This window comes from Lichenostomus cassidix, chromosome Z (assembly GCF_008360975.1).
Source record: "Lichenostomus cassidix isolate B80296 chromosome Z, HeHo_3.0, whole genome shotgun sequence".
In the NCBI taxonomy this organism is placed as follows: Eukaryota; Metazoa; Chordata; class Aves; order Passeriformes; family Meliphagidae; genus Lichenostomus; species Lichenostomus cassidix.
In genome coordinates, this window is record NC_139511.1 from 13,052,574 (window position 1) to 13,073,108 (window position 20,535).

The 20,535-nt window shown below is 36.6% G+C and overlaps 1 protein-coding gene across 3 annotated transcripts in view; it reads left to right on the forward strand.

Annotated features, from left to right (window-relative positions):
* ADGRV1 (adhesion G protein-coupled receptor V1) overlaps positions 1-20,535 on the forward strand; it is a 275,778-nt gene that overhangs the window by 27,485 nt on the left and 227,758 nt on the right. For all 3 annotated transcript variants that reach the window (XM_085042779.1, XM_085042782.1, XM_085042781.1), the window contains 6 exons: positions 940-1,053; positions 3,735-4,300; positions 6,730-7,000; positions 7,783-8,109; positions 11,275-11,451; positions 12,512-12,735. In XM_085042779.1, the coding sequence (XP_084898905.1) occupies positions 940-1,053; positions 3,735-4,300; positions 6,730-7,000; positions 7,783-8,109; positions 11,275-11,451; positions 12,512-12,735 (1,679 nt within the window). The remainder of the gene's footprint in view (positions 1-939; positions 1,054-3,734; positions 4,301-6,729; positions 7,001-7,782; positions 8,110-11,274; positions 11,452-12,511; positions 12,736-20,535) is intronic.

The following is a 20,535-nucleotide window of genomic DNA, read 5'->3' on the forward strand; positions in this document are numbered from 1 at the left end:
ACCATTGAAATGGAAAATACTGCAATTATCTAACTGCTTAATTTAAGGAGAAATGAAGATATATTAAAAAAATTAGTATTTGTCATTTGGAAAGATATTTGAGGCAGCATTAGCTGGTATTATTAGCTCACAGTGGAGCTGAGTGTGTAAGAAATTTCTTGTTTATTTTGATTCTATAGCATTCTTTAAAATTACAGGTAATTCTTTTTCATATTAAAATTTCTTTATCAGTTGTCATCAAAGATTTAATCTAGACATTTCAAAATCTCAAAAGATGTTATCACATGCTAAATACAGCATGTATAGATAATGTACAAATGAGCTTCTTTATGTTACTTATTTCAGATATATGTGTTTTAAAGTCCAATAGATTTTGCTATCTGCACAATTTATAAGGCTCATCTCAGAATGTAGTTTATATACATATGTCGAAAAAACTTTACAAGATTTTCTAAAACAAAACCCTAACATACTGCCTCTATGAGTCTTACTATTTTCTTAGATTTTAGTATTAACTTTAATTTCCTTAACATCACAAGTCAAGATAGAAAGGTCACAAAACCAGTAATTGCTATTATTTTGTCTTGGAACTGATAAAGAAATGTAAGTGATTTAAATTAAAAGAGAAGGACTATCCTTACTGTTATTTAAAAGAGTCAGTTCTGCATCAATAGACATCAAAGAGTTCTCAAAGACCTGTATGGAAGTAGTTTTCTTCCACTTTCTCTGGCAATGCATAATTTCTTCAGGGTGCCTACTCTGACTTAGTCCATCTGCCAAAAAAGTAGATTTTCACAGCTGAGTGTGTGTGCATATGATCAGAAGATGACTGAATAAATAGTAATTTGGTATGCATTTCACACACTGTATATTGACTATTGTACTAGATTTTTATGCATGCTGTATATATTTCTTATCATAAAAATCAATTACTTGCAGATAGAAGATGGACCAAACCTAGCTGAAGAAGACTTATGTCCAGCCAGGGGAAATATTACGTTTACCCCTGGGAGATCAGTTTTGATTTATAATTTAACAGTGCTTGATGATCAGGTAAAAACAAGCTGACTTTGTTTTTGGCATGGATGTATAGAACATTAACAGCTGTTCTGGAGGGACTTTGTATATTATGTTACAAAAATGTTTGGTTGAAATAGGGCTACAAGTGTTTCTGCTTTGTAAAGTGATGTTCAATTTTGTCGTTAGGGGTGATAATTTGATCTTTTTAATGCTACGTCTGTATTTCTCATGAATTGATATTTTTAGTTTCTGAACATACCCTGACTACTCTGACTAGATCTGTTAGGTGCGATACAGTAAAAGTACAAATAATCATGAATGCACTATATTTTTATTCAGATGGAAATGCTGGTTCTTGTATTGCTAAGAATGATGTTCTTTAACTAGATACGGGTTTTTCTATTAGACTGAACTTTCTATATTTAACTTTTCTGTGTGAGTGTCATACAGAACAACTTAGTAAGAAAATTCACTGGAAAAATTACATAGGAAAAAGAAAGTGTGTCAAAAGTGGGCAACTTTGAAGCAATTTTTGTGTATTTCTGTTAATTATAAAAAATAGTATCCCACATCTGCACTGATACTAGTAAAAAGAGACTTTTTTTTTACCAAACTGTTTTGTAAAAATATCTCTTTTAGATTAGATGTATTATTTCTGTAACGTATAAACAGAAAGAATTCATTAGGTTTATGGGGAGGATGTGACTTTTTTTCCTCTCAGAAGTGCTCTTAATGCTCTTTCACTCAGAGTTTGATCTGTACAGCTGCAGTGGTCCACTCACTGAAAGTCTTCCACATGCTTTCACAAAAGATGAATTTTGTGTAAAAATCCATTACTGATGGTGATGATGGAATGCACAAGCATTAATGTTACTTACAGAACTTAGTTTGAGCTGTTAGGATCTGAAGTTAAGAAAAACTATGGAACAGCTATTTTTCTGAATTGCAAAGCCTATTTCCTTACAGAAATTAGAGGACTGAAGATCTGATCTCTGCAGTACTACATTTATAGTAATTTTATTGTGTACATTTCCTTTTTTAGTGAGGGATAACAGAAACTTTGCTAACAGAAAATGAAAGAGGCGAGTCAGCACTGAAAATCTTTTATATTGTTGTCTTTGAAGTCTGGCTGTGTTTTTCACTGGTCAGTCATGATGCCATTGAAACTCTAGAATGTCCCATTTATATGAGATGTTACGATGTAAAATACAGCTAAAGTTGTGGATACATTTTGACTCTCTTAAAGTGTATTTTTTAATGATGCCAGATGAAATATTAGTTACTCAACTATATGAAATATAAGTTAGCATCTATTCTAATGAGGTAGACCAACTGTGTTGTACTCCAGTGTAGGAAGTACTCCAGTGCAGCAGTGGCTGAGAGCTTCCAGATCTCACATTGACAACAAACCCCTCTATCAGTCAATAGCATTATGCAAGTTTCAGTGCCACAAGCCAAACATTGGCATAAGCTATCATGCCCACTCTTCTAGCCTCAGAAAAGGATTTGAGGGTGGCCAATACACAAATGAATGTGAAAGAAATATGGGACAGCAGGGATTTCAGAAATTGTGATTTTGTCCTGTAATTCCTCTCAGAAGCAAATACTACTGGTTTCCAGTACTCCACAGTAAGGATGAGATGCAAGGATCACAAATAATTTATTTAAAGATTTACTTTTTATCTCTATGTATTAATAAAATAATCATATGTTTTCAGCTAATGTGTAGCTAATCAAGATTTGGAGAATAAACTGTAGAATCATGGAATCATATAAAATGCTGAGTTCAAAGGAACCCATTAGGATCATTGAATCCAACTCCTGGCTCTGCACAAGATACCCAGGAATCATACCATGATTACCTATATATGTATTGCATTTATATAGTAATATATATATAATTTATAATATATATTACCATATATGTATTATATATGTCTAGTAATACAAAGCAGAAATCTCATCCTTAATTCTGTAATTTGTGATTTACAAGTTTTTTCTTATTGTCTGCTTCATCAGATATTGGAGAAGATATAGCTAGAACTAAAATGTAGTTTTAACAGTTGTTTTGTAGAAATACCAAAATCTAAATTATTGCTAAGAACAAGAAAATACTTTGTCAGATCTGTGACGGAAATTTTGTCTGGGATTGTGGGTGTGTCTGAACAAAGGATGTGTTCCTTTTCCAATTCTATAGGGATGGAAGGGCCAAGGTAGGTTCTGTCCAGAAGTTGTTCTTGCATTGTCTCAGGCACATAGAGAAATCATTGCCTCAGGTGCATATAGATGAGTATTAACATTGGAAAAAAGAAAATTTAAATCAAGTAATGGAGAAGAACATTTGTTTCCAACTAGAGGTGGCTTTCAAAAATGGCAGTTGGTCTCCTCATACTCTGAAGCTGTAAAAATGAAGATTTTTCTGATTCTTGACTATTTTTTGTTTGACTTTTGTTTGATTTTTGTTTGATTTTTGTTTGACTTTCTACCATCTTTCAGAAGTATGTTTTGGGAAACAGAAACATTAAATATTGAAAGGGATTTTTAGCAAAAGGTAAAAACCAGACTTTTCTCCTGTTTGTTCTAAAATGGAATGAGCTTTCAAGTTTGTATCATTTTACTCTTCTGCAAAATATATAAACCATATTTCTCAGTATAGGTGTTCTGCATATATTTGAAATGTGACTTATATAATTTTGCTATTATTATTTTTCCAGGTACCTGAAAATGATGAAATCTTTGTTGTTTGTCTGAAGAGTGTGGAGGGAGGGGCTGAAATCAACAACACAAAAAATTCTGTTTGGATTAATATTAAGAAAAATGACAGTCCCGTGCATTTTGTTCAGAATGCTTATGTGGTGCCTGAAGAAGATGAAGTGTTAACAATCCAAGTGGTTCGTGGTAAGGATGTCAGTGGAAAATTAGTTGGACCTGATGAAGACGAAGTCTCTGTCAGTTACGCCATCATAACTGGGGATTCAACTGCACATGCACAGCTTAATGTAGACTTCCTAGATCTACAGCCAAATACAACTCTTGTTTTCCCACCTCTAGTTCATGAAACGTATTTGAAATTTAAGATCCTTGATGATGCCATACCAGAAATTGCTGAGACCTTTCAGATTATGCTTCTTAAGGACACTTTGCAGGGAGATGCTGTTTTGATTTATCCATCTGTTGTTCATGTCACTATCCAACCGAATGATAAACCCTACGGAGTGCTATCAATCCACAGTGTTCTGTTAGCTCACACTGTTATCATTGATGAAGACCAAATTTCAAGGTACTACAGATCTTAAAATCTAGTATCTAGTCAGTTTAAGAGACTTGTTTGTAATTGTTAAACATCCTCAGGATATCATTAAGAATAATTATAAAATCACTACTAAAATGTAATGTAGAAACCACTTAATGTGTTATTATCAACCATATCTACAAGGATTTCAAAGAAGTGGGAATGTACAATTATGCAAGAAGTATTTTAATATCTATTTATTGTATGTAAATAAAACAAAACTATTCAATCACATAATCAGAATAGTGAAAAGCCCTTTATCTAAAGGTAGGATCAGTGAAGACAAGATAATACTACAAACCAATTCAGTGGGAAATACATGTCTGTCTTCCTCCTTTGGTACATATTTTTATTTACGCTCTATAAAACCAGTCTCTGATTAAAGCAAATAAAGTGTTGAGTGTCTCCCATTAAATACTTACCTTAAACTCAAAACCAATTAAAATATTTGTGATTTTACAGGAAGATAAAAATCAAAGCTCTGTACAAATTTTATAGGCAGGAATGATACATAATATTGACAGTCTCAATAAAAATGTCCTCTGTGTCATGGTTTGACCCTGGCTAAATGCCAGGCACCTAAGACATTTGCTATCTTCGCTCTCCCCTGCAGCAGCTGCGCAGGAACAGAGGAAAAAAAACTGTTAAAAAAACACACCAGACTCATGAGTTGAGATAAGGCAGTGGTGGAAGAGACACACCGAAGGCAGAACAGGCTGAAAACTTAATGTTGCAAAATGATTTATTAACCTAACAGAGTTGGACGATAAATGAGAAGTAAAAATAAGCTTTTCAGACACAGTTCCTTCATGCAGCCTCCTCCCTCTTGAGACACCATTTCTCCGCTCACACCCCTATCTCCTTCCAACCAACAGCACAGGCAGGGAGCAGGGTAAGGGGTGTTTTTCTCTGGTCAGTCCATCAGGGAGAGGAATCCTATACTTAGCCATGGGGTCCCTCCTACAGTAGACAGTCCTCTGGGAACTTCTTTGGCATGGGTCCGATCTCACGAGCAGCATCCTGCCCGGATTTCTGCTGCAGTGTGAGTCCTTTGTCCAAAAGGTGCAGACTCTCCCGAGCTGAGGCCAGGCTGCTTCCATCCCAGGAGCAAGGCCTTTCTCTCCCTTGCAAGGCCTTTGCAGTTTTAACTCTTTATATGAGACTCCCACTGGATCACAGCTTTCTCCAGGCATCCACCTGCTCCTCTGGCGTGGGCACCTCCCCACAGGCTGTGGGTGAATTTCTGCGCCCCTGTGTGCTCCATGGGCTGCAAGGGGACAACCTGCTCCCCCCATGGTCTTCACCATGGCTAGCAGAGGGTTTTCAGCTCTGGCCCTGGAGCACCTCCTCTCCCACCTTCTCCACTGACTTTGGTGTCTCCAGGTTTTTCTCCCTCACATATTTTCACCTCCTCCCCCTCCTCTAGCTAAAAATAAGTGCATGCTCACATTGTTTTGATTTTTTCTTAAATATGTTTTCACAGAGGTGTAACCAGCACCTCTAATTGGCCCAGCTTTGGCCGGCAGCATGTGCATCACTTTCAGAGCCATCAGAAATTGGCTCTGCTGGACTTGATGTAAAAAATTCCTGAACTTTCACTCAGGATACACAGGAGCCATCTTTGTGCCACTCCCCACCCCTCAGACACTTCCCTGGGCCTACCACAACAGCTTATGAAGGGTTTAAATTTCTCTTTAAGATCAAAGATACCTTGCTGATGTTCTGGGCTAAGCAAAACTACTGCATTCTGCTAGTTACTGATGGTATTTCATCCCCAGAAAAACAAATAATGCCTCAAGCTGCCATATTATGAGCAATCTTGAAAGAGTATTTTAGGGAATATAGAACCCAGAACTTGAGTGTTCCTCTTTCTTTTTTATACACATTAAAGAAATAAATCCTGCTTTCTAAATATTTGTAAGTGATGATTCCCAGACTTTTTGTTTTAGACATGCTCTTGTCAGAGGCCAGCAACCTGACATTTCCAGTATCATAAATATCAGTAACTGAATATATTTTCAGTACAGAGGCAAATAGTTGATTCAAAGTTATTATTTCACTGCCTGTGCCTCACAACTGTTCATGATGTAGAATCGGCAGAAAGTTTTCTGAAACTTGTATTTCTCAAGACAAATATAAAACATGCCAAGACTCCACTCACTTTTCAGTATCTTTCTTGCTGTAAACAAAGTGAGATCTAACACGTATCTTCAGAGATATTACAGAGATATCATTAATAAACACTTAGTCTTACATATGTGTTATGATTTCACAAACTGTAAGCCTTGAGTCAAAAGTCATTTGCAAGCAGTTAGCACTTATCCACTTAGGTCAGTGTAAATATTTTAGGGAATCAATAACCATGCAATCCATTAGTAATTATGATTTGTGACTTTTGTTTTCATTCAAAAACATAGATTTGAAGGGATCACAATTGTAAGAAATGGTGGAACACATGGAAATGTTTCTGTTTCCTGGGTTATAATCCGAAATAGCAGTGATCCCTCACCTGTGACTGCAGACCTCTTTCCAGAGGCTGGGGAGATAAATTTTGATCAAGGACAGATGCTGGTGACACTTCATCTGAACATTATTGATGACGATATACCAGAAGAGGCTGAGCCTTATCTTCTGAAACTCCTACCTCATACAATACAGGGAGGTGCCGAAGTCAGTGAGCCATCTGAGGTAAGTTTGCTTATATAATTCTTTTGGAGAAGATGATGACGAATTATAAAGACTTTACCACTTTTAATAAAATTGATTGTCTGAATTGGTGAAAGGGTTTGGTCATGGATAAAAATCAAGCAAATTAATCCTTAATATAATCTTAGTGTATAGAGCCATATCCAAAGTATTTGGCTGAGTACAGTATACAATGCCAGACCTTATTACTGTGGTAGCATTCAGTTCAGATTATTCCCAGTGTGTATAGATAGCATTGAATAAATGCTGTCTCAAGGGACTGCTTTCTAACAGAACACAGGAAAGTTATTTTCACTTGCTTATTTGCTGTCTTATTGATTACTGAAATGCTTTACAGAGTAACAACTCCAAGGGGAGGGTTTGGTGATAAAGACTGTAACCTCTGAACTATTAAATAAAGGGTTGCTAGCACTGCTGACAGTTCTGTGACTCGGGTCCTCCTTTGTCTTTCTCAAAAATGGTTGGAATGAGCTTGGTGAAAAAAACAAAATTTCGTATAATCTGAAATTGTTCGCTTTGACTGCTGAACCAAAAAATCAGTTATTCAGAGCTCGTTCTGGCACATGGATGATGCATAGTGGGAAAGTTGCCACTGTGAGTACAATGCTTCTTGTGTATAAAGAATACTCTGGGGCTGTCAATCTGATTTCTTTCCTGATGCCAGTTCACTAAGGAGAAAAATGTATGGTGACAGTCAGGAGATGCTTTTGTGAAGGCGTGAAACTATGGTAGAGTAATGCAGCATGCTGTTTTCTGCTTTGCAGCTTCTTTTTTACATTCAGGACAGTGATGACGTTTATGGCCTAATAAAATTCCATCCTTTGGAGAATCAGACGATTGAAAGTACTCCAACAGGACGCTTTTTATTTTTGAGTTTTGCAAGGGAAGGAGGAGCAGTTGGAGATGTGCAGTTGGTTTACACTGCACTGTATATTCCAGCTGGAGCTCTGTATCCTGAGAGAGCGAAAGGTGGCGTTCTAAATATGTCTAGAAGTACTCTCATCTTTCCAGAAGGAAAAGCACAAGATACTGTAAATATACCAATACGAAATGATGCATTTCTTCAAAATGGAGCTCATTTCCTCATACAGGTATCTCAATTGTGTTTTGGGGTGGTTCTTTAGTCCATGTAATAGAAATGATATAAAGTAGTAGTGATACCTTCCCTTTTAATTTAATTAAAATGATTCTGTCTGATACAAAATAAAAAAGAGAGAAAAAAATTACTAGTTCTGTAGCCAAGAAAACTTTTTTATTTAGCTACAGCTTTCACAAATTTGCTGTAAAGACCTTTATTCCTAATCATTATTTACTAATTACACCATTTAAAAAAAATACACTCTTGTAATAGGATTCAGGCATTAATCATAAAATTTAACAAAATGATACCAATATTGCAGAGGCCAGTTACCTTTCCAGGTATACTATTCTGTCTACCCCTTGGTTTCAATTTAACCAAGTTAAGGCACCTAAATTACAGAAGTGTGACATTTCAGAAATTACAAGCAAGGAAACATAAATTAAAAATAGTCAAACAGGTGCTTAATTTATATGCAACCTTGACCAGAGAACTTGAAAAGTATTTCTTCTAGTTTCCCCTGTATGTGCCCTTTTGGATTTTTAAATTTTTTTTTCCTTTTATCTTTTATCTTAATTTGTAAAAAGGGAGATTCTGTCCTTGCTCATAAGATCGGCAAATTTGCATACATGTTAGAAAGTTATTGTTCAGATATACCGTCGTGGGAGATCCTGGGCACTGTAATCAGTAATCGTTATACTTATTTTCTCATCTACAGTTAAGGCTACTCCATCATCTCTTCTTCCTCTGATTAACTGTTGCCGCTGTCTGGGACCATGAACCCAGGGAGCAATCTTGAACACACAGAGAAAGGGGTGGCTTGGCACATCCAAAGCACAAATCTCAGAGTCATATCTTAGTTCTTTTCAATCTTTCAAGTCAGGCGTCTTCAAAATTTTCAAATTAAAATGTTGATGTTAAATCATAAATGTAAAATTTGGTAGGTTTTCTCTTTAATTTATTGTCTACCAAAGATGTTTTAATTACTTGAAAAGTTTTCTTCCCTCCATCTCCTTCCCTCTACATTCTATTAAAGCAAAAACACAGAGAAAAAAAAAATGTTGCCAGAATTATGTTATGGTTTTACTAGCACACGCTCGTTTTAGATTCACAGTTAGGTAGGGAAATACATTCTGAAATACTAGAGTAAGTTATTGTGTTTTACTGTCTTCGTGAGATCTGAAAGGTCTACCAAAGAATTGAAATATCCAACCTCTTTTCAGGTGGTAGATTACAAATAACATTTCAGTGTGTACTATGGGCAAGACGTGTGACAAGTATTTCAGAATGCAGGCACTTGCCTGGCATTTTAAATTGCAGATTCCAGGCAGTATGTATGTTCTGTACTTTCTCCATGAACTACATAAATATTTTAATTTGAATAAACAAAATCAGAGGCAACTTTTAAAGCAAATAAGCCATTCAGAAAGGGAAGAAAAAAACCCTGTTTATCACTGTGAGAATCCTTCTAAATTGTGAATGAATTATAGTATCAGCAAACATGTTTAGAATGAGATTACAAAGCTTGTACTAGGCCGAGTAAAGGATCAGCTCAGGAACAGGGGAAGGAGGGGTGGAGGGAGAAATTAAACTTAAACCCAGCAAGAGAATGGATAAAGGAACTGGAAAAGTGAGATTAACATTTTTCAGTGACATCTTCAATTAAATTACTTATTGTTTGATTTGCAGACTACGTTTGGTATGTACTGGAAGGTTAACTGATTTAATAACTGCTTGGCATTATTCAATTCACAATGCATTCTTTTGTCCTCATGAAATGATTTTCATTAAGAGGAAACACTGAATTAAAAAAAGCAGTCTTAATATTTCATTAATTATTAATTTAATCTCAAAGTACTATCCAGGATCAGAAGCACTTAAGAAAGGGAATTCTTTCAGCTTTTTAATATTTCAGAACCTTTACTCAGCTGACAACTACATCACTTGCATGGTGTTAACTGGGGAATTAGCGCCTACTCTAAAAGAAATCCTAGAAAACAAGGAAATAGTTCCACCCTCTGCTCCTCAGACTTTCAATAACTACCTTGTATGGTTGAGAATCAATTTCTAATTATGGTATTTATAAAAAAAAAAAATCCCATCTACCATCAAATAAAACGCTCATGAATATTTTTGAGCGTTACTTGAACCACAGTAGAGCAAAACATGACACAGTCCAAGATTTTATATAAATTGGTTTTAAGAATCAAAGGCATTTAAAACTCATCTGTTGAAAGGATGATTCATGATAACTATATTGATTTAAATAAGGCCGTTTTCCCCTCTTTCACTAAAACCTATGTGGTAGCATCTGATACAGCCAAGCAAAAACATCCTAACAGGAGTTAAAATGTGGTTGTCATTGGTGGTTCATGCACCAGTGAAATGTTTGCAGAAGTATATCCAAATCTGTCATAGAAACATCTGTTATTATTATCCCTGAATCTCATAGTAGTATAAGTTAAATTTGAAAGGAATATTAAAACAAGTAAAAGAAGGAAAGTCCTGCTTTCCTTGTCATGTCAGTGCTGCTGATGGGCTAAGTGAATGGTATTTTCCATTCAAAGAAAGAATAAACATTTTTCTATTTCTTCTTAGTCTAAATAAACCATCAAAAATATGGTAGTATAAGAGGAGACTAAAGTTTTGAAATTTTGCACTTATTTTCAATTCTGAATGTAATCCTAACATATTAGTTACTGTAAATAGAGAATTATTTACAGTTTTTTGAGAGATGAAAGAAGATTGAATCATTCTTTGACTTCACGAGAGCATGTAAATGAGTAAGGTTCCAGTGGCTTCAGCAGATTTTTTATCAATGCATGGCAAAAAAATTGCAGTTCAAACAATAGCTGGAGTGCTTGGCAGATCAATTCATAGATCTAGTAACGAATGGCCCAGTTTATAAGATTTGTTCTCCCTCTACATACATTTAGCTGTGTATATAAACTTCATTTTCCTGAAAGGTATAGCATTCTGCTGAAAAGGTCAATACCATCCACTTAATTTCTTGCACAGCTACTCACACATTTTTGCAACAGCAGTGTTGCTGGTAGGAGAAGTTTATTCTGGAGATGTTTTGCTCCTTGCATATGAAACCTATTCCAAAATGTCAGAATAGTTCTCGCTTGGTACTAAGGTTTCTTATTTCTCAAGTTTTTCTTACCTTTTCTCACAGTTGGAAAGAGTTGAACTGCTGAATAGAATTCCTCTTGTCCCACCTGTGAGTCCTAGATTAGGTGAGATTCGAAATATTTCTCTGAGGATTACTCCAGATATTGCAAATGGAGAAATAGGCTTTACTAGCAATCTTCCAATTATTCTTTCTGAGCCAGAAGAATTGCCTGCTACAGTGGTAAGTAAACATTTTTATATTGTCCCTTAATATGTAAAACTTGTTTGGAGAAAGCAAAGTCTGAGTTTGCTATATCCACTGTAACATTTGAAAGTTAATGTGAGAAAAATCCTTCCTCTAAGTTCTACCTTATGCCAAATATTCTCTTGCTTAAAAAAAAAAAAGGCTAAAAATTGCTAGCAAGGGTAATGTGGTGGTCATCAGAAAAGTGTGGTTGAATTTTGCTTTCTCTGTGAGCATGTAGAACTGTTTTGGTCTTGATGTTCACATGGAGCAAACGATGCTGCAGACAGTTTAACTTCTTTCACTGACTGCAAAGACATTCAGTGATATTACTCCCAAATAGGACTCACATTGCTCCCAAATGTCATGGAAGTGTCTGTGTATTTCGTAGCTGACTTACATGTGAATATATAATTTGTCTTGTTGGGTCTGTTTTCCAATAAATATGCTTTTTTTGTTTCTCAGTACCCAGCAAAGCATTTTCAAAAGCATTGTCATCCGAGTGCTCTAATCCCAGCTGAGAAACCATTATAAAATATCTTTTCTTACATTTTCCATTTTTTCCCTTACTTGTCTCAACTAAAATTTTCCCTCAAATCCTGAATCAGAGAACTTGTGCTTCATCCTCAGAGTAAAACTACTGATTTCCTTAAGCAGAGTACAGGCTAGAAATGTACTATAACAGCCAGAGTAAATTTTGGTGATTGCATTTAAAACCTAGGTTGTGTCTTGATGAAGCGGGTGCTGGTTAAATCAGTCATACCAGGTTTTTTGTGTTTATGGGTGCTAAGTGATTTCTCATATTAATAGTGTGCCACGTCCACTAACTATATATAAAAATATATGCCCAAATATGTAATGGATAGATGATTAAAAAGATAAGAAGCAATATATGTTTTTGTTGATATACCATCTTTGATTTCAGATCTTATACACAGGTATAAGTAAAAAACCTAAGGTGAACATTTTGAGGCTTATTTTCAGACAGTGATTTGCAAAAGGTTTATTGCTTTTGCATCTAGTTTTGAAAGTCACCTCAGTCTCACATGTTTTACAGGTTTCCATTGCATTGCGTCGAGATGGTACTGATGGTCAAGCAACAGTGTTTTGGAGTTTGAAACCCTTTGGTCCTAATCACAAGGCAGTAACACAGGATGATATAAGTCCTTTTAATGGCTCTGTTGTTTTCCTATCTGGACAAAGTGATACTACAATCAACATTACTGTTAAAGCTGATGACATACCTGAAATGAATGAAACTGTGTTATTAACCTTGGACAGGTATTGTACTCTAACCTTTATTCATATGTATCAGTTGTAATACTCAATCTATATATAACAAGTTGGCACATTAATTGTGAAGTGTTGCCTCCATTGTGTTGACAAGTGCCTGGAGGAATATTAAGCCCTTGATTCAGACTGTGTATGGAATTTTCTTTGACTTGTCAATGCAAGAAACCACGTTGTGCTTCTTATCTAATGACTTAATTTTGTTTATATTTTGATTAAAATAATGTATGCTACTAGAAAAGTTCATTTAGCTTTGATCTTTAGCTATAGCTCTTGGTTATAACACTTACATTTTCAGAAAAATAATGTTTAGTGAGATAATGGGGAAAATTGTAATGGATAGTAGAAAGCAATCCCTAACTGTGTTTTTCTCAGAAGGTTTATAGTCAGGCTGTTGTTGCAGAATTAGATACTTCCATCACAACAGCTGCTTTCCAAAATCAGCCAGTGTGACTGTGCCTCAGCCACAAAGGAAGCAATAGTGTTTTGGAAGCACAGTGTTGTAGTCTCCCTTCTGTGTTACATCAGGATTGCAGGATAATTAAGGCTGTAAGAAGCCTCAGGAGATATTATTATCTGCATGTGAGCAGTACTCAGAATAGTTGAATTATTTCATATGTTGGAGTGTGTCGCCTTTTTATTTTATTAGCTGGAGAATCTTGGCTGTTTCTTCAGTCCAGCTTCCAAAAACTCAGATGTATATATAGTTTAGAAATACTACCACTTCTGCTAATACCTCCTAATAATCTAAGGTACATTTTTCCCATTTATTCTTCTGGAAACATGCTAAGAGAGATCTGCCAGTTGCAATGTTTACATTGAACATCTGCTTCTTACACAGTCCTTACCTTATGCAAAAGTATCCTTGTCATATGTAGGAAGTGCACACTAGCTCTTGGGAACTTCGACACCAGGTACTCATGTAGATTACCTACCAGTATACTAACCAGAAACCAGCTCCTCAAGCTGCTGCTCATCCTGTTTTTTGAGCATTGTTCTATCACACAGGAAAGATGTTGTTCCATTGCAGGATTGGCCTACTTCTTTGGAATCTGGCTGGTGAATGCTTCTAGTGCAGAATTAATTATTTCATTCTATCTTGGCTACACCTAGTGTGGAAAAGATGGTCCTGTTCAAGACAAAACCAAATGGAGACTATTGCAAGCAGTTCTCTGTTTTTCTTCCTGTGGATGAAACTGCTTTGTCTAAAGGTTTATTAGAGAGTCTGTGGAGCAAACAAAAAACTAGATTAGAAAGATTAGAAATAATGATTGAAGTTGTGAAGAAAGTTGTGTAAGGTGGCCAAAAAGCTGAAGGGTAGGAGATCAATAAGTACATAGAGGAAGTGGACAGCGTAAAAGATTAACTTATTAAAATTGAACAGCTTTACAATATGTGTAACTACAGCTTTCTGCCACTTACTCTGAGTAGTAACCCCATGCCTTGAAAATTATGTCTGCAAAGAGGATTGAATTGGCAGCTGAACAAATGCAACCACTGTTCTGCTTTTGCTATGCAGGGTGGGAGTAACAGGTTCTATTGATCATGAAGTGGCTGGTAAAAATTGTGCCAGCAGTAAGCAGCTTTCCCACACTTGGCAAGGGCAGAGAATGAAGTAAGGAGCAGGTGGTCTGGCCAGGAAAAAGAAGTAAATAAGGAGGACATAAAATCTGAACTTTTCTCCAGACCTGGATAGTGTCCCTCAAGGCTATGAGTGAAATTTGGCAACTTTAACCTGAGCAGAAACCAAGAATGAAATGACTGCAAAGATTGTCCTTTGAATATTGGAGATTACTTTTCAAAGAATACTGGCAGGGTGATGTGTGTAAGCTTGCGGTATTGCCTTCTACACAGTTTGTGTTTTCTGGATGAACTGAAGATTTCAGTTTCCAAAACTGGCAGCCAGCACCTCACAGCAGTAGTGAATTACCATGAAAACAAAGATGTATTGTGGATGTTCTTGCACTGTTTGATAAACTGTGACATAAGTCAGTGGAAATATAGAGTGTGTACGGACTTCAATGAAACTATAGACATAGAAATACATTCATAAGCATTGTATTTATGGCAATTAGTAATAGCATGGGAAAAATAATGCAATAATTAGTTCGTAAAAGGATGCATTATTTACAAATCAGTGGTGTTGTTAAGGCAGTTCATGTTTTAAATGAGCTTTGATTTTACCCATAATTACAAAAGAAACCTTCCAAGCCATTAAAAATACTATTTTCCTTCCTTGCTTTATGGCCACCATCTGTAGGCTCTGGATATTAAAAATAATTTTGAATACTATGCACAAAATGGGGGCCAATGTATAAAATGAAGAATGCGCTTACATAGAAGACAGATGTGTCATAAAGAAACAAGACAATCCTGTACCTGCTGAAGCTTCTTCATATTTTCTTTCTTTAGGGCCAGCTTCAGTTTGAATAGGCTTAAATAAATGTCTGAATATCTGAATAGGCCTGAAATGAGACTAAACATAAATAAAACAAATATCTCTAGTGAAATAGGATTGCTCTTTTTCCCTTTCGCACAAGAAATTCTGCTGTTGGCAGTTGTCATCCCCCCAGTGCAGATACACACCTATAAATTTGGCAATTGACACAGCTTAGGGTCTAAGACCTTCAGGATGCATAGGTTGTGTTTGTACTCTTACATGAATGGTTCTGACAGTAAGAACTTATGGACTTTAAGTTCTGGGAACAGCAATACAGAAATGAATTTATTTCTGCTTTGAGAAAATTAAAATCCAGGAACAGTTGAGTGTTTAAATAGTTTTTATGCTCAGAATCTTTTTGAGTTATGACTCACATGAATTGATGCCAGAAAAAATCCATGTACATATGTATGTATCTAATTTATATGTATGACATACATTCAATGAAGCAAAACTGATGCAATGTAATGTGGTGTTTTTTACAGCTTTAGTGATTTCTGTGATGTGATACAGACTGAGGTACTTAACACCATTTTTGCCTCAGTCTTCAATAGTAAGACCAATTATTCTCAGGGCAGCTGGTTCCCTGAGCCTGGTGGACAAGGTCAGGGAGCAGAACAGACCTCCTGAAATTCAGGAGGAGGTAGTTCATGACTGGCAGAGCCATTTAGATGGTCACAGATCTATGGCACTGAATAGGATCAATCCTAGGGTAATGAGGGAGCTGTTGTAACAGCTTTCTAAGCTGCTCTCCATCATTTATTATCAGTCCTGGCTAACTGGGGAGGTCCCAGATGACTGGAGCTTGGCTAATGTGATGCTCATCCTCGAGACGGGCCAGGAGGATCTGGGGAACTACGGGTCTGTCAGCCTGACCTTGGTGCCTGGCAAGGTTATGGAACAGGTAATTTTGAGAGTTGTCCCATGGCACCTGCAGGACCAGCAAGGGATCAGACCCAGCCAGCATGGATTTAGGAGAGGCAGGTCATGCCTAACCATCCTGATCTCCTTTTATGATCAGGTGATCTGCCTGAGGGATGGAGGGGATGCTGTGGATGTAGTGTACCTGGACTTCAGCAAAGCCTTTGACACTGTGTCCCCACAGCATTCTCCTTGAGAAGCTGTCAGCCCATGGCTTGGACAGGTGTTCTCTTCTGTGGGTTAAGAACTGGCTGGATGGCCAGACCCAGAGGGTAGTGGTGAATGGTGCTGCACCCAGTTGGTGGCCAGTCACTAGTGGTGTCCCCCAGTCCTGTTTAATATCTTTACTGATGATCTTGATGAGAGCATTTACCCTTCGTAAATTTGTGAATGACACTCAGTGGGGTGGGAGTGTTGATCTGCTGGAGGACAGGAGGGCTCTGCAGGGGGACCTGGACAGGCTGGATAGATGGGCCAACACCAATGGCACAAGGTTCAACAAGACGAAACACTAGATCCTACACTTTGATCACAACAACCCCATGCAGAATTACAGGCTGGGGAAGAGTGGCTGGACAGTGGCCCAGTGGTAAAGGATGCCTTTTCTGAGATACCTGATAGGAAAGAAAAATTTTTAGCCAAGTATGTTTTTAAGAGTAGCAATAAGACAAATTCACAGCTCCTGAATTTCAGGGCCCAAAACTGAACACAGCACTTGAGTCCAACCTATGTTTTGCATTTACACTTTTTAAAAAATTTGTTTTCCAAATTTACTCAGACATTTTTGTGTTTAAGAGATTAGTTAATGATAAAAAAGTTTTCAAATCATGGAAGACCCATTTAAAGCACTGCACACTGTCTATGTGCCTTAATTCAGGGCATAACTAATGCTGTTTAATGGAGTTTGTAATAATTTTCTAACTTGGGAATTCTTGTGGTTAGTGGCTATTTCAAAACTGTATTTATCTTTCTTAAGTAATTTTTCCATGAAGAAATATATGTGATAAGATTTAGGTCTTTCAGTGTAGAATGTTGGCTTTTACTTCAAGGTTTTGCTCAGATCTTGTTGTGATAGGGAAAAGTTATTTGAAACTGGTAGTAGAGTGTTTATATGAGTGTTGCTGGACACCTATTGCTAGCTTTTATTGCTTTTCGAAGTACTAACACCATATATCTTCCACTGAGAAGAACATAAATTAAAATGGCCTCCAAAATCAAATAAATTGTGGATTAAAACTAGAGAGAGGGTGCTCCCTCTGATGAGAAACACTGTGGAATTTATAATGTGGCCAGTCCTCCTTGAATACTATTTTTTAAAGCTAGATCACTAATTAAGTCAGTCGATAAACCTGACAAAATCATAGAAATGGTGAACACAAATCTAGGATGCAAAATGAGTAAGATTCCACAGGCAATTTGAATGCACCTTTTCTGAGATACCTGATAGAGAAAGATTTTAGAGATGTGTGTTTTTAAGAGTAACATTAATACAAATTCACAGTTACAATTCAGTTTATCATGGCCTCTTCAGAACATTCACTTTCTTCAGAATGCCAGTTCTTGGTTAATAGTTATCAAATTCAAATGCATCTGTTAACAGTTATTTTTCTTGTGGTAGTATTTATTTCATAGTTGCCATGATATTTTAAACTTAGTCAAAATTTTTCATTCTGTTATTTTATAGTACTGTACATTTAAAAATGTGAGGAAACATTTTGAAACTTCTCTTAGTTGTCGTAATTAATCTGTAGTTCTTGCTACATAATAATTAAGGTATTTCTAAAGAAAGAACTTCTGTGATGACTAGCTTTTTCAGATGAGATTTATCATATGGGAAATGGGGGCAGCCTTTAGTCCAGGGCATAAGACAAGGTCATGATGGTGGGGCACGTTAAGCCAGGAGCACATGTCAGGTTTGGATGATGGTCACGGGGGTCAGGCACAGCTCAATGACTGCCAGGGGGGTCCACAGCAAGAAGAAAAATACAAGGTTGAGCCAGGAAGTCAATTGATGGATTCAGGTCCAGGGTTGACATGAAAATTTTCATGTGTGTACCCCAGAACATAGACACAAGGGATCATGTTGTGTTCATTGCTCATGTAATAGCAGATGCGAGTTGGAATCCTGCCCCTTATAGCTTCTATTCCGATTTGCATAAGCTATTTTATCGTGAAATCACAGAATAAGCAAAACTGGGAGGAACCCATCCGGATCATCAAGTCTGACCCCTGAGCTTGCATAGGACGCCCCAAGAAACACACCATGGGCCTGCAAGCATTGTCCAAATATTTCTTAAAACGCTGCCGGGCTTGGTGCAGTGACCATTGCCCTGGGCAGCCTGTTAATGTGCCTGACCACCATCTGCTGTTTTTGAACAGTAACCAACATTTAATATAGCAGAGCACTGGTAGCAACCTGGACAGTCATGCAGGAAAACTGCAGTCAGATCCATCAATCCGTCAGTCAACCAAGGGAGACCCTAGTTTTGAAAATGGAACTTGGCTGAAGAAAACTCCAAAATAACAGGGTTTTTAGCAGTCAATGGGCTGAATCTGACCAGTTGCTTTCTAACTTGCAAGTTTTCAAGATTCCGATCTGATTTACACTGTGACTGTTAAAAGGTAATAAGTATTGCCAGTCTTCTCAGTCTTTTCAAAGTATACCTGGAGATTCTCAAAGTACCTCCTCATGGTACCTTGGGACTGTTTAATTTCTACTAACCCTTGGATTTCCGCAGAGCTGATACTTGCATTACAACATGATACTAGATTCTAGCACTACTCCTGACTTCACAGGCCCTTTTTTGTCTGAGCTCTGTTTGGATTCACACACCTTGACTTCATGAAGGTGAAACAGATGCTATTTCTGGCAGTCACTGCCCTTTCACTTTTTAATGATTATGTCTTAACCACTTAAGCTTGTACCTACACATCAAAAACCCACTTGATATATGATTCATTTGTATTCTGTACTGTGGACTTCTTAAATTGTATTAATGCTTGATTGTTTTGAAAAACTTTTACAAATTTTTCTGAAGAAAGAGAGAAGGTCTTAATATATAGTATTTAAAATGTAGCCTTATTGGAAATCACTGAGAAATTTCTATTATATCAGACATCCTAGTTGAAAGAATATGGTTGCAAGTATATTTGCTTTATTACCTCAAACTTTTGAGTGAACCTTTATGTCTATTTAATTCTGAATCTCAGTTGTTTTTGAATTAAAAATTTCACTTTCTAAATGCCTTGTTAATCTAGTTATGCAATTTAAATAGGAGATACAAGTTTTATGTTTAATATATGCTTTAGATTAAAGCAATAATCTATACATAATGTAATGAAATGAAATTACATACTTTTCATTACAGACTAATGTCCTTTCATCTGACTTGATGTCAGATGTGTGCTTATCTTCTTGTTATGTGTGCTTATCTTCTTGTTTCTGTTTTCTTTTCTTGGTTTTTTTTTTTGTTTGTTTGTTTTTCTTTTCTAGTTGATTGGGCTTTTTTGGTTTCTCTGGGGGGTGTTTCGTTTTTTTGGGAGGGAGGGTTTGGGTTTTTTGTTTGTTTGTTTTTTGTTTGTTTGTGGTTCTTTTTGGATTGGTATTTTACTCAGGTAATCTGGTTCACTGAAAAATTGTCAGCAATAAAGTTTGATGGGGTTTTGTGCTAAAACACATTTTGATGTGTATGTGTTACAATTCCCAATATACTTGGCTGTGTTTATCATTACTACGTCATATTGATGAAATAACACGTAGTGGAGGCATGTTGATTATTTTGGTGGTTTTTTGCGTGAAGAGTTAGTTATACATGTGGGCAGCTGGTGCAGTTGTGAGCAGACACAGAGGTTGGCAGTGATGGAGCTGGGGAAGGAGCTGAATTGGACATCCTGAATTGGTAATGGGGAGTCATTTTTCCCCAGTGGGGACTGCCCACTTGCTAGCATTTGTTACGGGAAAATGCCAAGCAAGGAGGTTCCCATAAAATAAACTTTACCTCTTTGGAAAGAGAAAAGAAAACTTTATGGTGCTGTTAGTATTATCTAAGACTGGTACTATTGAAATTCCAGGAAATGGCACTTTCATCCTTCCCCCATCCCCTTTCTTTCCTTCTTTTCTTCTTTCCTTCTTTCTTTCTTTCCTTCTTTCTTTCTGTTTTAACAGGGTAGAGACAGAAAGGTTTGTCGTATACTTTGGGTAAGTATAGTGAACTGTGGTTTGTCTTCAGTGAATCAGTGCTTTGTTTTACAAGTGATTGGTTTGGACAGAACATGTCAATAATGTCTTTTCCTCTCAGGAATCAGGTCTTCTGCATGTCTTCAGACAATGCTGGCTTGCCCTTTGGTTTTTAATTTGATGGCATGGGTTTCTGGCTTGAAGGCTTATTTAGGATTTCTGAATGATGAAAGTTATTAGTGCATGATTCTGT